Source organism: Enhydra lutris, unplaced genomic scaffold, assembly GCF_002288905.1.
Source record: "Enhydra lutris kenyoni isolate GAN:26980312 unplaced genomic scaffold, ASM228890v2 scaffoldscaffold21, whole genome shotgun sequence".
In the NCBI taxonomy this organism is placed as follows: domain Eukaryota; kingdom Metazoa; phylum Chordata; class Mammalia; order Carnivora; family Mustelidae; genus Enhydra; species Enhydra lutris.
This window is the reverse complement of record NW_019154105.1, coordinates 62,852,371-62,868,851: the sequence shown is the minus strand read 5'-3', so window position 1 is coordinate 62,868,851 and position 16,481 is coordinate 62,852,371. Positions and strand designations below refer to the sequence as shown.

At 53.7% G+C, this 16,481-nt stretch overlaps 1 protein-coding gene across 2 annotated transcripts in view; it reads right to left on the bottom strand.

The window, feature by feature from the left end:
- The window catches only part of LOC111148808 (WD repeat domain 1), a 42,703-nt gene extending 28,122 nt beyond the window's left edge, over positions 1-14,581 (bottom strand). The window contains exons 1-3 of one of the 2 annotated variants that reach the window (XM_022505622.1): positions 14,466-14,579; positions 13,892-14,013; positions 1,607-1,697 (exon numbers count right to left, since the gene is read on the bottom strand). In XM_022505622.1, the coding sequence (XP_022361330.1) occupies positions 1,607-1,697; positions 13,892-14,013; positions 14,466-14,481 (229 nt within the window). In that variant the 5' untranslated portion in view covers positions 14,482-14,579. Of the gene's footprint in view, positions 1-1,606; positions 1,698-13,891; positions 14,014-14,465 lie in introns of both variants that reach the window. The other variant, XM_022505623.1, reaches the window with a different exon arrangement.
- Positions 14,582-16,481: the final 1,900 nt, after the last annotated feature.

The window sequence follows — 16,481 nt, the reverse complement described above, 5'->3', positions numbered from 1 at the left end:
CCTTTATTTATGTGGACTGTCCTTCGCAACGGTCTCTGTGCCGGGCTTCCTCATTGATTTAGCACTAGGATCTGAAGAGCCCAGACTTCTGGCTGGTGGAGGGCCCTGCCCCGGGACGTGGACTGCAGGCCTGGGCTCCCACGTGCTTCAGCAGCTGGACCTGCAGCTCCACACGCCAGGGTGAGGAAGCCGTGCCAAGCAGGCAGCGGGGCCCTCGCCAACCATACTCCTCTTCTGAGAAGACATGATTTTAAAAGGGTCACATCTTGGGGCTTTCAAGGAAAAGGTATTTTGCTGGCAAGCAGGGCTGGCCAAAAAAAAAAAAAAAAAAAATCACACGGCTAAAATAAACCAAGGCATATAAATTAGAGCAAGTTTTATAGATCGAGTTGGAGGGAGTCTAAACACCAACATCGTTAAGTGCCCACGTTGGGCCAGACTCCTGGCCAAGCCCTTCACACACAAGCCTGACTGCCGGCTTTAGCCATCAGCCAAGCGCGCCTGTCTCTCTGGTGTGTCCCAGGTTTAGTGGCAGACACCTCGGTCACAGGCTATCAGGAGGCCACCAGCATAAGACGGTCCTTGGCATTGCACACACACTGCGGCTCAGGATTCTGTCTGGCTTCTCGGAGAGCAAACCAAGGCCCAGGAAGGTAGCTATTCCAAGCAGGCTGCACAGTGAGTAAGGGACGAACCGTGCAGGGACAGGTCCCCACACGCCTCCCACGCAGGGGCGGAGAGCAGCGCAGACCAGCCATGGGGCATGTGAACCCCAGCCCTTCTCTTTTGCCCAGCAATCTGTTCCTCTCTGCTGCTCTCTGGGGAGGCTGGCCAGGCCCAGGCCCACAGCAGCTCACTCACTTGGCTTTCCCTGAGGCTGGAGACAGGGCCGGGCACTGGTAAAGCAGCCAGTCACTATCTGTGAGCGTGCAAACAAGGGAATGAGTGAGTCAACGGAGGGTGTGGGAGGGAGGCGGAGCACACCCGCTGCCTCCCCTTCTCATCTGTAAATGGTGAAAGATCTGCCTCAAAGAAGTAGGTGAACAAAGCATCCACCATGGTAAAGACCCTTCTGTCCCTCCTCCCAGCCAGCCTCCTGCAGAGCCACACAAAAGCCTGGCTGAAGAGAGCAGAGGGCCTGAGCAAGCCGAGGGAAATGGAGCCTTTGCCTGAGGCCGGCACTGGCAGGGACTGGGAAAGGAGCAGCTAACGAATAAAGGTGACACAAGACAATGCTGCAACTCAGAAAACACACGCACGCACGCACATACACACACACGCGTGCACGCACAAATGAGCTCCTAAACATCGTGATACAGCTACTGCAAAGGCCTCTGGCCAATCTCACATGAGCATTTCTGCTGACCTCTGAGTTGGAACCAGCTGGAACACCGCCAGCCATGAAGTTCTGCAACGGGGCTTTTTGGTGGCTTGTACTTTCCTTGTCAGCCCCAAACGAAATTAATCAGACTGGCATCACCTGCTGCACCCCTTCCTTTACACTTCCCCTACCCCTCTTCCCACCACCCTACAGCCAGGAGTCCAGGTGGGCTGGGGAACTCCTGGGCCACACCCCCGCACCCCAGCCAGGCGCACACAAAGGTACCTCCGGAGGCGATGTAGAACCCGCTGGGTGCATACTTGGCCACCACGACCTGATGGGCGTGCTCCGTGTAGATGTCAGCAAGGGCTGGGTTCTGTGGGGAGGAGACCAGAATGAACACAAGGAACACAACAGTAGTCAATTGCTTTTCCCTCTCCCGATGAGCGGATTCAGGGGCTAAAAATAACACACGCACGAACATCTAAGTCAAAACCTCCATAAAGAAAAATCCCAGCAGTATGACTCCCTGCCCACACACCCAATGCCTGCCTGCCTGCCTTCGGGTGATAGAAATCGAAGTAGTTTTAACTCATTCTCCTTAGTCTACAGCTGTGGAAGTGGAGATGCTTGTCTTTCCTTTGCTTTTCTGCACCTGACACGGTACAAATACGTACTTGTAAGATATACTCAAGGCAAGTTTCATGGGAGAAAAGTCTACCATTCTCTCTTCCTGGTGGGGAGCTTCTCGGAGTCAGGTATGTGCTGGTCTCCCTGTTTAGAATCAGCTCTGCCCCGGATGCCAAGCAGCGGACGGCCCAAAACAGAGCCCTGGCTCTGAGCTCCAGCAGCCTGGCGGGGCGCAGCACTGGGAGCCTACCCCTGTCACAACCTTCACCGGGAAGTGTGGACTTTACCACCTGCTTCGTAGCCCAGATGGAAGGCTGGCTGGACTCACAGCGAGAACAGGGTCGGCGTCCGGGACCACTAATCGCCAAGAAGGTTCTAATGCCAGATTTACCAGAGGAAGATTGCGGCACTCCCACTTTCACACACACTCAAGCGGCCTCAGCAAACCGGAAACACATACACTGAGATGCTACCGATCTGTCTCTATGGCTGGGCTTTCTTTCTGGAGGGAATAAAGACTCGGTCATCTACTCCCCATTCCTGCTGTCAGGTTTCTATGAACCAAGCGCTCTTCAAAGAGGCCACATCCCTCTGGCTGGAGGCTGAGGACACATCAGGCTCCAGTGTGGACACTCTGCTTTCTAGAGGTGGCTGCTGCAGGAACATCTGGCCTGACGCCCAGCTGCCCCCACTGCTCTCCAACCTGACCGCAAGGTCAGAGGCCTGCAATTTTCTCAGCCTTCCGGCTACAGGATCCCCAGCCCCTGACTCTACCAGACTGAGACCAGAGAAGCTGACCCTAAATTCTAGCCCCACTCACCACCAGCTACCTCTGGCATCCCTGCTGGCGTTCCCCTGGCCGGCCAGGACCATCCCACCTGCCCTCTGATCCCTACTTACAAGGCTTAACTGCAGGGCCACTTCCTGCACGAAACCTCCTATGCCCCTTAAATAATTTACCTTGTTCCCTAAGGTACTCAGGACACACAATGCAGGTATTCCCTGCTTTTACAAAGTTTGCCACTATGCCACTTTGTTTTTCCACAAGACCTACATTAATACTGGTTTTCAGTAACCAAAAGGAAGCCACACAGGATTTTCACTTTCATGTAAAAAGGCAAAAAGCCGAAATAGCATTTAGCCCTGTTTCTGTGGTGAGATGAGCTGGTCTGGGGTAGCCGGCACTCCGGAGCAGCGAGGGGTGACTCCCAGCTTCTTCCCTGGGAGCCACACTCAGCACCTCGGTATCAAACAGCCAGAGCTCCAAGCCGTGTCTGGGAGCACCTGGGATCTCCATTTATTTCATGCATCTGTTAGCAAGACATGTCCTAAGGTATCAGAAAAGCCAGGAGAGGTGATTTGGGGGGGGGGGGTCTAAGAACACTCTATACTCTTTTTCATATAAAGTAATGGTAACTGCCTCTTTGCTTTAGGCCATTTTGGCTCACATGAGGTTTCAAAGAATGCTCTGGTTTTGGATAGTGGGGAAACCTGAAGACCTTCTTGTCATCGCTTCCAATTAGTTTTTCTGCGACCTGCTTCAAGTGCATTTATCTCTTCGGCCATCAAAGGAGTTCACAGATAGCCAGTGGTCAATAAATGTTTTTTTGGGGGGGCGGGGGTTACAAAGTCCTTTTCACCCTAAGACTTAACACTCGGCATTAATGTGATGTAGTGAGCATTTGATATACATGCTTCATAAACTGATCCATCTCGGAATAAACAATTACTAATAAAATTAGAAGGGTGTCAGGTACTCAAAACAAGATGTCATAAATGGCAGAGAGGCATACGCAAAGGTGCTTGAGATCTTTAGCCTTTTGGGAAAAGCAAATGGAAACTACAGAAAGATACCGCTCCATACCCACTAGAATCAGGAAGATCGAAGACTGATGTCACCAAATGCTGGCAAGGACGGGGGCGCAGTGTACTGGGAAGTTTCCGTGTAGCTGGTGGGAATGCAAAATGGTGGAGCTGGAAAACAGTCTGGCTGGTGATTCATGAGATTAAGCATATACTTACCACACACCAAACATGCAATCCCGCCCTTCGGTATTTACCCAAGAAACCAAAGCACACGTCCACAAAAAGATACACATACATGAAGGTTTATAGTTGCTTTACTCATTAACAGCCCAAATTAGAAAACAACCCCAATGTCTACCAACAGACACTGAAGAAACACCACCCTATATCCACAGTGGAACACGCCCGGGCAACCAAGGGGGCATACACTAACACGCCCAGCAAAACCAGTGAACCTCAAAGGCATTACGAAAAAGTCAGACACAAAAGACAACACTGGGTTGCAGGACTCCTTTCTTATGACATTCTAGAAAAGGCAAACTTAAAGGGACAGAAAGCAGACCGGTCCTTTCCAGGTGTTAGGTATGGAGGGAGCCCACCGACAGCTTAAGAGAGCCCTTCTGGAAATCACTGTGGTGGTGTTTATGGGGCTGTGAGTATCTGTCCCGTTGAGCAGCAGATAAATCTTGCTGTATCTAAACTAAGCCTCAATAAAATGAAGATGCCTGGTATCCATTAACATCTGTCGAATCCAACTCATTCCAGCCCAGATTAGTGCTTCTCATCCTAACACCCCAACATGGACAAAATCCCTTGCAAAGAAGCGGGCCAAAAGTGGTCTGTGGACAGGCCACCCACCCTGAGATCCTTTCCAGGTGTGTTTCAAGGCTGACTGAGGGGTCTTACATTCTACACGGGGGGGCACCACGAGCCCATTTTACAGATGAGAAACCATCCCATGGGCAACTGACCACCCATGCTGGCACTCATCCCCACTGGGCTCTGCTTTTAAAAGGGTGGGCATGTGAGATGAGTAAGCACTGGTCCTGGGAGAAGTTCTGCCCCTAAACATTCCTTTCCCCTAAATGGTCAGGGTGGTGAGTCCAGGGGGTGTGAAACACCCAAGGTCATCCCCAGCAGGCTCAGCTCCAGAATCCTGGGCTGGACGAGACATCTCTCTTGTCTGAACTACAAATACAACTAAGCCAGCGAGGGAGGGGGCCAAATTCTCCAAACTGAGCATAATGACTTCATCTGGGTCCGTTGCAAACTCCCCACCTCGGCTTAGTACACACAAGGAGGCTGGCTACTAGAGGCAGAAATGATAGCTCTGCCATTCCCACTGTCGTCCTGCCAGTTCAGGCTCATTCCAGATCAGCTAAGGCCACAAGGCACCAACAACCCCCCCCCATAGCTGGTGGCAGCTCCCCTCATTTGCCCTCCCTCTCCTGCTGCCTCAGGCAAGGAGAATAGGACTTGGGTGAGTAATTTATTTGGGGCAGGGCTAGGCAACAGGGGAAATGAGCCAGTGACGGGAAGAAAGCCAATTCCGGGTGCACCAAGGAATACTCCTGCTAGGGCAGGGGCTTCCCCTCCCTGGCAGCCTTGGGAGATGGTTCAGGACAGGCCTAACCCCACTGCCTCCACTCTTCTCAGACCCCCACCCCCCACACAGGACCCCCACAGGTCTGCTCTTCCAGGCTAAGGAACCGCTCCCTGGGCTGATGCCCTTATGGGGCCAAGGCCCCTTGACTCCCCAGGCCAACCTAGGGCTGTAACAGGAGCACTCCCTCCCCCTACCACCTGCAGCTCCGAGTCTGGCAGGGGGCACTCAGCAACACTGCTAGGTGAGGGGCAGAGCTCAGGGCTGTTAAGGCCCTGGCATAAGCCCCGGAAGGCTGCCCCTACACCTGGGAGGTCAGGGAGTCTCACAGAAGACATGAGAGGACACAAAGGCACAGATTTGAGGAAAGACACGGGCACGGAAGGCCTACCATGTGCCTTGCAGACCCTGCAAACACCTGTAGGGACAGCAAGGTGGGGGCGCTCTGGCCACAGTGGGAGCCAGACGACAGGAGGCACCTTGGCCCAACCTGAGGAGGCCCTCTCCCCTGCAGACTACATACCACCCAGCCTCCCACCTGCACAGACACCCATCCCCAAGACCAGACTTTCTTCTGCCAATCCTGTCAAACAGGAAACAAATCCAAACCCCCACGCCCTCCCAGTCTCCACCCTGCCCAAGGAGACTCCCTCCATCAAGGGAGGATTCCCAAAACTCACTTCATACGGGCAGTGTCTAACTGAGCCACCGACTCCCCAAAGCTCTTTCAGGTCCTATGTCCTCTCATCCTCAGGGCTGAGGAGGGATCAGAGGTCACCACACCATCCACAGTGAGGTCAGTGACTGGCCCAGGTCACAGGGCGTGGCAGCTCTGACCTCAGCTCCTGAACCACAGGGAGCCTGGTGGACGTATCAGGAGATCGGGAAGGCCTCCCCGAGCAACCAGTGTAGAAGCTGTTGGACCCGGCATGGCAAGAGGGGCCTCTGTGCTCTCCTGCAGCAGCTCATGGCCCCTAGAGCCTCCAGAGAGAGAGAGAAAGCCCTGGGCTCCTCCGAACCCAGCCCAGGAATTGTGAGTGTGACCTTCCCGGAGGATTGCGTTTCAGAGCATGGGCTTTCTAACGACTCCTAGTTCCTAAAAGCAGTCCTGGTAGCTGGACCTGTGCATCCAACACAATGTGCAGGGTCCTCTGTTGATGACTAAGGACAAACTTGAATTACTGCACAGCAGTCCAGCGAGAAGCAGCCACACAGATATGTGTGCTTCCAGAGCGCAAGCTGGGACCCAGAAGCCGAGCCCCGACCTCACTGCCTCAGAAGACAGAACACATAAGCGTGGCTCATTTACTCCTTCCAAGAACTCCCTGCACCCACTCGGGGCTGGCCCTGTGGATCCAGCAGTGAGCGAATGCTTTGTACTCTGTACGAGTCCAACCTGCCACCAAGGTAGCTGGCCCGGAGGAACGGCACCCTCACTGACAATCCGAAGTCCATCTTCCATTATGCCTGCTCCTTCCGTCAGGAAATCACTGAGTGACTTTGTTTTTTCACTCTATCTGCCTCTGTCTGGAACTCCTTCCCTCCTCCCTGGTCCTCAATGACATCTCCTAATTAGCTTCTACCACTCAGGCAAAGGCCACCTCTGAGCTTTCCCTGCTGCCCCAACTGGAAATGATCTCATCCAGCTCTGAATGCCCACCGTGTGCCCTCGCCGCCCACCCCACCACCCTCACCACTTACAGCCTTGTACCACATGCCACACTTACACCCATGTGCCTTCTCCCTAAGCGGGCCCCACAGGGGCAGGGCCTGGATGTGACCCAACACGGCCACCTCCGAAGGCCAAGGCTGGCTAGACCCCGAGAACCGGTTCTGAATCATCGTGCCCAGATGGTTCACTCTCAGCCATGAGGGTGGACCCTTCTATTGACTTCTCTGAAACCTCACAGGAAGGTAACCTTATACCCACTTCACAGGCAAAGAAGCTGCACACAGAGAACAGGATGTGCGCAAGGCTACCCGCCTGGTAAGCGGTGCGTGTGGGGACCTGAAGTCAGGTAAGGGCGTTTGTTCCTCAGTTCTATTCTCTTACCTGTGTTTGGTACCATTGTCAGCCTGATTCTCTGACTCAGAGGAGCACTTTAGTCTGGCCGACAGGTAAGGATTCCAGAAATGCGTGGGGCCATTCAGCAGTCTGCTGCTCCCTGAGGGCCTGTCCCTTTTGCCTCCTAGCTCAATCCCTTCCCAGCGCAGCAAATCAAGCTGTAACACAGGGATCTCTGCACACAGGACAGTGGCACCTTCCTTCCTGCCCTCCCTCTTTTCCTCTTGTCTGCCCAGAGCCTTACTGAGCAGTCCTGCGGAGAGTCTGGGGGAGGCTGCCCGGAGTCAGATGCCAGCACCTCCTGGGGTCTGGTGTCCACATCTTTAAAAAGAGCAAGTCTCTAAGCAACATGGCGGTGGTGTTGCCTAGAGACTTGTGAGGAAGGCACTGTGGACCGTCACAGCTCAGGCAACCCTCTAGGGATACTTGTGAATGAACTCTTCTAAAGCCCACGATGACCCCATGACTATTCTCCCTACTCTTCCAGATCAGAAAACCAAACCGGTTAAAGTACAGTAAGTGCTCAGCCACTGACCAGCACAAAACGTACTCAAGCACGAGGAGCTCCTCTGCCAGAGGCAGGGCTCAGGGCTGCCTGCTGGATTGGCACACATCTGTGTTCCCTGAAGAACAGCTGAACATGGGCAGGGCTGGTGGGGAGGCAGGGAGAGGACTGGAGTACCCATGATGGGATGGTATGTGGTAGAGAAATTGCCATCTTCTGGGTAAGATCCCAGGGAACAGGGATAAAATCAGTGGTTAGAAGCTACTAGTAGGCTGACCAGAGCTTGAGGTCCAGGTCCTTCTAAAGGGGCTATCACCACAACCAAAAGTGGGCTTCCACCACTGGGACTTTTAGAAGAGAAGCAAAAAGAGCCCTCTTCACTCCAGCGTCTACATATCCTCTATAATGAGGCCCTATGGGGGGGGAAGATGGGTTGGTGGGGGAACAGTCCAGGGGTCAGGACTGCACAGGGACCCAAATGGGCATCTCCAACCATTTCAGGGCAGGGCTGACTTCCACAACCCAAGCAGAACCAGTACCACCTTTCTGCTGTTCTCAGGGATGAGGCCATAGCCTTGTTTTCTTTGTAACCTTGAAGGCCTTGATATCCCTCTCTATACCTCCAGAAACAGAAACGCCTAAGAAATGTATCAAAACCACGGACCCCCCTGCAGGAGCCCCTAACTGTGTGAGAGCACACAAGTCTAACTTCTAACCTTGGGGCACACTTGGCTTCCTGTCTAGATTCTCCCCCATCTCCACTTTCTCACTCCTCTTCCTGGAAAACTCTTACTCATCCTCCAAAACACAACTCAAATGTTCCCCTTCTCCAAAAACCTTCCCTGCTGCTCTGTGGCACAACTGGATCTTCTTTCTTGTTCCCAAATCACCCAGGACATTCTTTTAAAGTGCTTAACCAGATCATTAGAATGTTATCCACCAAGGGTAACAACATTCAATCTCAACACTACTGATACCGTGGGCCAGATAACTTGTAGCACAGCCCTGTGAATCATGGGATGCTTGGCGACATGCCTGGCTTCTACCAAAATGACAGATACCTGTAGCACACAAAACATCTTCAGACGTTGCCAAATATCTTAGGGGATGGGGCTGGGGGCAAAATCTCCTCACAATCACTGATTTGAATCTTGGACATTGTGGTCACAGGCAGGGCTCAGCAAGACAAGCTTTGTGAATGTAGGAAACATTAAGAACCAAAGAACGGTTCTACCAAGTGCTGATAAGCATTTGCTGGGTGTTTTCATCTTGAACCTCAAATCTTAGGTACAGAACAATCTCAACTACAGATTCAATCATATTACTAGTCTGCCTAACCTCTTAATGGTTCTGGCAGCCTCTGACACAGGGCTGCCTGATCGCCCACAGCTAGAGCCCCCCCACACCCAGGCTCCGACCCTGGAACTCTACAACCCTGTAGAGGCCCTCTTGCCCAAACCTGCCTCATTTGTCTGGCACCACAGCACCTGTGCTTCCTCAGGGTCAGCCCCATCCAGTTTCCAGAGCTGGTTTTCCCCACTAGACTGCGAGCTCTGTGAGGAAAGGCCCAGGGGCTCTACTACAAAGCAGATGCTTGGTAAGTACTTGTAACACGGTTCACTGGGGCTCGAGGTACAGGAGGTGGGGGGGGGCAGGGCATTGGGGCAGGGATGGAAAGGGAAATGTCTATCCTGGGTCAGGTAACACTCAGGGAACCCCATGAGACTAGATGTGGGCCAGCCAAAGCACCCAAGAATCACTGGCCCACGAAGTAAGTCACCACCACGTCACTTGGGCTCCAGGCAGCCCCGTGGCCTGGTCTGAGCCTGTCTCCTCACTTCTTAAAGATCCAACCCCCAGGTCTCTCCTGGTTCAATCTCACACGCATGTGTTGCCTACTCACGTGCCCGCGTGGTACTCCAACACACCACTCCCTCCTGCCACCTGGAAGCTTATGTTGCTCCCAAGACCACGAGCTCCATGTAGGACAGGCCTCCCCTGTATCTGGGCTCCCCACAGGGCTGGTGGTCATGCTGGACGTACAGCAGGGATTCAGGAGGCATGTGCAAATAGAAGGGACAATGTCTATCCCTATGGAGCCATCTGTCCCTTCGCAGACTCCCCCCACCCCATGGGCAGCACACGCACAGGTGGTCCTTCCGCACAGGACTGGCAGATCACCCCAGGACAAACTCAGCACTCACGTTCAACAACGCTGAACTTCACACTGTGCTTTGAAGCAGACTGTATTGAACTGCAATATATCACTTCCTGGAATTGGGTTTTATGTACATAACTTTGTCAAACATACATATTTTAGTTCTACAATCTAGGGCCTGGACTGCTTTAAAAGCAAGCTCCAAACCTGCCCTTGTAGCAAATCTGCTGGCTGCTTTTGGCAGTCTTCGAGGGGCCTCTGCTGGGAAGCTCATGTGCCAGAGCTGTTCTGTACAGGGACGTGATGCTGGGCAGCTCAGAATCCTGAAGAGCCTCCTTCACGGTCACTGGGAGTAACTCCTCCTGTCGTTGCAGAATCAGCAGGGGCAGTGGTCATGCCGCCCCCATGCTGAGAATATACCAGGCTCTCCCATTCTGGTAGATAGCCACACCACTGCATACTTTAATTCAGGTGAGTTGAAAGAAAATAGGTAAGAAACATTCTTTTCCACGAGCTTATGAAGTGCCATTATTCTGGGTTCACAAAACAACTTTTAAGTCAACACAATGAGTGACGGCGGTGGTTCCAAGTGGGAAGGAAGTCATATGGGTACGGATACCTGTTTGGTTTGAAAGGAGGGGAATGCCACAAAACTGAGCTCCAGCAACCTCAGCAAGCTGAGCTTTTTAAATTTCCAGGCAATAAAGCCTGCGACGGCTGCCTATTATCTCCATGACACAGACTGACTTTCAAGGCATTTTGACCAATGGATAAACTTACTGAGCACCTGTTACGGGCCAGGTACTTTCCTGGGTGAGGACACAGCAGTGAATGAAACAGGGAAGAGCCAAGCCCTGCTTTCAAGGAGTTTCCAGTCCAGTCCCAGGAGACAGGCAGCTGCACACAGTCGTCGGATGGCCCGCCTGCTGGCTGGCTTTGCGTTAGCACGGAGGGGCAGAAAAGGCCAGGATGGGAGTGTTATGGAGTCCTATGCCCTGAGACAGACAGATGACAGATTTCAGAAAGAGCATGGAAGCAAGAGTGCCTGGAGCTGAGTGGGAAGGGTGGGGGAGGGAGGTTTGGGGGTGAGACCGGAAGAGACAGGCTAGATGGTGAGGCTGTATCAGGCATGGTAAGGCACAGCAAAGGGGCAATGGACACCATCTTGTATTTTAACGTAACTGGTCTAGCTGAGCTCTGAGAGCAGACTGGAGGACAGCCACCTTGGAATCAAGAAGAACAGTTTGGGTTTTCTGTTTTGCAATCTGGAAAGGATGGTAGCTTGGAGGAGGGTGAAAAACGTAACAGAAAAAAATGTCAGATTCTGAAGTTAGCTTGACAATAGACACTAGGATCCACTGACAAATGAACTATGGGATGGAAGAAAAAGAGGGAAATCCAGAAGTCCCAGGTTTGGGGCCCAAACGGCTGGAGAAATGGCACTGCTGTTTTGGGGGAAGGACACATGGGGAACCTGAATGTGGTTTGGACAGGCCAAGCAGACATCTGTTGGACATTCCTTGACCTAATTCCAATCTTTTCTTCTGGGTTTCCTCTCTTTCCCAAGCCTGTAATATAACCAGACCATCATCTTTCCTATTCCCTGAACGGTCATGAGAGTTCCCCATAGCTTTTTCCCAGGAATGCTGTACCCCATTAAAAATGGCATCCATCTTTAATTGAGTACCAATGATCCCCCAACCCAAAAAGAGCCTAAGGGCCTAATTTTCACCCAGAACAGGAACACATCAGCAGCTTCCCATGCTGTCTGGGCCCCACAGAAACTTACAAATAGCTGGGAAAGAAAAGCAGACGCACCCTCAAGAGAGAATGGTGAACTCGGGTACCATTAAAAATAAAGACTTCCGAAGAGGGGTGCCTGGGTGGCTCAGTGGGTTAAAGCTCTGCCTTCAGCTCAGGTCTGCATTGGGCTCTCTACTCAGCAGGGAGCCTGCCTCCCCCCCTCTCTCTTCCTGCCTCTCTGCCTACACGTAATGTCTGTCAAATAAATAAATATTTAAAAAACAAAAACAAAAACAAAACACCTCCGAAAAATGAGCAAACTAGGTTTCACAAGCAGGGGAATGTTTGCAGGGGGGTGGAGGTGCTTGTGTGCAGCTATGAATAATTCTCACTGGAAGCAGCTCTGAGGATCGGCCTCCTTCACCTTGCTGGCCTGACCCCTCTGCAGAGCAATGGGCCCACAGGGCTGAAAGATGCAGCTGGTCAAGAACTTTCGTGGCACCCAACAAAGGGCAGGTACCTCACATGAGGCCCCCCACCTAGAAGCACATGTAGATTGCCATGACCCGTCCAGGAATTTTAGGGGCCAACTCAAGCGTTCCCCACCCTGTATATCCCTGAGAATGCTTGTCCATTTTGTTTGCTCAACGACAAGCAAGTACCTACTTTGGGCCATCAAACTTTTATTTACTCACAATCTCGGGACCGCACCCTGGGTATCTCCATCATTACCATCTAAGTCCCTGGTAAGGTTTCCCTCAGTTCTGGGTGAGGCCATATCAGCTTTCTAGGAATCCGTGAGACTAGCACAACAGAGTGTGGCACCTTCGGGGAGCATTCACACCCGCCCATCCCTTCTTTTGAGGTGCCCAGAAATCCAGGGCAGGGCTGAAACTGCCACTCGGAGCCTGGTCCTTCAGCAGAGGAATGACAATGACTGGCTGGCTTGCCCAGAGATAAGGGAAGCACCAACAGCACCTCAGCCCATGCAGAGCCCTCTCCTTTCACATGCAAGAAAAGCTCGGCCCCCAGAGCCCCTTTACTCCCTTAGCCAGTTGTGAGGTCCCAGAGGGCAACTGCCTCTGATCAGCAACAATCCCGACCCACCAGGGGTAATCACTTGCAACAGATGTGAAACTAACCTGACATCCCTTGGGAGCATGACCAATCAGAATCATCCACCTACATACTGGGCAGAGGCCCAACCCTAAGCACAGTGCAGGAGAACCCCTCCCCCCACAAATGGCTGTGCTGGTACTTCCACCTTCCCTCCCCCATACCGTAACTCGGCCTGCGGAAGGGAGAAGAAAGATTTCAGTGTGCAATCCCAGCAGTGGGGAGACCAAAAAGCAGACTGGGTCATTTCAGTAATTACAGAGAAGTAAGAATTTGCAAGGATTTCCCAGGAAATTGGCTCAAGAAGCATTCTCAGCCTGGGTACAGGACGTCTGTCTAAATGATTCATGGGAATAAACTAGTTCCTGATTTTGCACTGGGGCTCACACCAGGTTGGAATGCAGAGGTCTGAGCATGGGTCCTGCTGGCTCTGCCACACTGAGACCCTGGGTGTTAATAATGATCATACATAAGTACCATTTACCAAGTGCTGGGTGTGCGCCAGGCATGCTGGACTGGAGGGACACATCATCTCATTCAGCGGTCACAGCAGTCCGGGGAAGAGGGGGGGAAGGGAGCCTCATCTCATCATCACTTCCATTTTACAGATGAGGACACTGGGATTCAGATGCCTAAGTCACCAACGGCCCCAAGGTCAAGCAGCTGCTGACTGGGTGTGTCTGATCCCCCAATCCAGAGCCCTGGTCTGAACTAATCCAAGCCTCAGTTTCCCCAGGAAGAGAGAGAAGAGGGCCTAAATAAGCCTGAAACAGTCTTCTAGGCTTCCGAGGTGTGGTCCCCAGGCTGAGGGGGCGTGGCGTTCTCACCCTCCCCAGGCTGCGGGGTGGGAGAAGAGGGGGGTAGCGGGGAGAGAGAATTAACCTGGGAATTGCACCCAGGGTCTGAACCCGCGCCTAGGGGGTAGGTAGGAAGGGGTTACTCACGTCGATGTTCCTTAGAATGACGCACTTTCCATTGGTGTAAAGAAAATTGTTGCCCTTGGGGTCTCCGCCAATGATTTTGGAGACGCCCCTCTCCACCTGGGGGAGGCTGGCGAACACCTTCTCTGCGGAGACACAAACCAGGCAGGGCGCATTAGGGGCAGCCCCCACCTCGGCCCCCGGCCGAACTGACAACCGGGGGCCGGGAGCGGACGAGAGAGGGGACCTGGACCGGTCTCAGCCGGTCACCTGTTGCCTCCACCGGGAGGGGCGGCCGCCACTTTGAAGGAGCGCAGGGTACCGCGCGACTTCCTGGTCCGCGTTCCCGACCAGGCCCTTCAGGAACGCGGGGGCTCCCCCGGGCCCAGCCCGCAGCACCAACTTTGGGGCACCCCCTGGGCCGGGGATCGCCGCCGGGCGCCCTGAGGGCGGAGGAGCGTTCGCCCGCACGCTCCCTCTCCCCTCCCCCGCGGCCGGGGACTCAGGCGGGCCGCCCGCGCCCCGCGCCACGCCGATGGCCGAGGGGGTCCGGCGGCGTGGACGCCCATCCCCGGGGGCACCGGGCCGCGGCACTTACTGATCTCGTACGGCATCCTCGCCCACTTGTTACCGCGCCGCGCTCGCTAAGACCTCCGGAGCCGCCCGCGCCGCGAAGCAGACTGGCAGAGGCCGGGCCAGGGACCGGGGGCCGAGAGGCGGCGCCGGGCGTGCCGGGCGCGGAGGGGGCGGAGGGGGCGGTCCGAGGCCGGGGCTCCGAGGCCGGCTCGCGCCCTGCCCTGCGCGCTGCCGCTGCGGACGCGCCGAACCCGGAAGCGCGGTCCCGCGCGCGGCTCGCCCCCAGCTTTGACCATATATAGTCAAGCGCTCGGCTCGGCGGCTGCAGCCCGCATGAGGCTGCGCGGACCGGGCCGCCCCTCCCCCACCCCCGCGCGGGTCCCGCCCCGGAAGTGACGTTGCACGCGGCCTCGTAAAAATGCGGCGTGGGCAGCCGGCTCAGTGTCGGGTCGCTTCTGGGTGCTGCTGAGTTTGCGGACTGCAGGGTGGGCGGGCTGCTCCGGCCGCTCCAGGCTGAAGTGCGGGACCGCGCAACGCGCCAGCACGCTGTTGGGGGCGGGGGCCGTGCTGGGGAAGCCGTTTTCTACCCTGTGTTTGCGCAGCGGGCGTTCCCGGGCTGTTAGCTTTCCGGCGGAGTCGGGGCCCTCGCAGGGATTGCGAACAGTGCTTTTTCTTTTCTTAAAAACATGCCTGAGTAGGAGTCGCCCTTCCTCTAAAGCAGCCGCTGGCAGCAGAGATTTCAGGGATATGCCTTGCTGGGCCAGAACTCTCTCATAACTTCCTTTAGAAACCTAAGAAGCCGAGGAGAGCGAAGGGCATGTAGGCTCTAGGAAAACCAGGATTTATGAGTCAGGAGGCAGAAAGAAAGGGGGAACTTCCACTTTTAAGATCAAGGCAGTGTGAAAATGGGAAAAGCGAGGGCTCTGAGATGCTGCTTTAAGCCTTTTTCAGTAGGGGGACACAGCTTTCCTGAGGGGCGGCTAAGTGAGGATATGTAAAGCACCTGTGGGTACTGAAGTCCAAGCTGAAAAACCTTTCTCTAATGTACTGGAAAGACCTGTTAGCTCTGTTTCCAGATCTACCCAGGTTAACCATTTCTTGCCTCCTTGACTGTTAGTCCCACAGAACCAAGGCTCACCTGGGTTATCGCAGGTGTTTGTTATGCGCCTGTTCTGCTCCTATCACCGTCCCCCACCTTCACCTCCGTCTGTTCTTCAGGTTGCAGCCTGTGTGTTCTATAAACTGAAACCTACTTCTCACCTTAAAGTTTATAGGAATTCCCAAGTCTCCAAGCTAAAGCCTTTAAGACTGCTGACTGGGCCCTAGGTAACAAGTCTCAGGGTTAGGAGAGACTCCATCTACTGCTCTCCCCTGTACCTTTCTCTTGCACACTGTCTGCCTTGTTCCAGGAATGCCCCAAGATACGCCTGCCCTAGGTCCTTGGCAATTTACTCTTCTCTCCGGAAGAAACTAATTGCTACAGTATCACTTGCTCAGTGAAGGTCCCCTTCCCTGACCACCTTATTTTAAATCCCAAGTTTTCAGCCCTTAGGAACATATTCCTGATATTAACTTTCCTGTGACTTGTCTAGAGTGTTCACCTGGCAGATGTTCAAACGGGTGACCCCGGTACCCCACGTGTGCCCTTTGATCAGGAAGCAGTGGCTGGGAAGGTAGTTCGGTGAAGGACCCTAGAAATGTTAAGTCTTGATATCAAATGGTGATTCCGGAAACAAGTGGTAGCTGTAACTCTGGAGAAACCAGGGTTTATCAGCCCCTAATGAGACTTGGGTTCAGAACAGGTTGATTTAAAATCACCCCTGGGATATTTATGTAACAGAAGGACCCTCGTGCAAGTAAATCTAAGGCACCAGCCTTGAACTCTTGCAAGCTGGTAACCTTTAGCTCATGTACAAAGCCTTGTTGAACTTAGCGCTACTTCACAAGGAGACTAAAACTCAACGTAGAACATTCTCAAAACCCAGGTAGGAGGGTTTGCTGCTAGCCTAGGAAGTCCTATTGATCTGGGGGCTTGAAG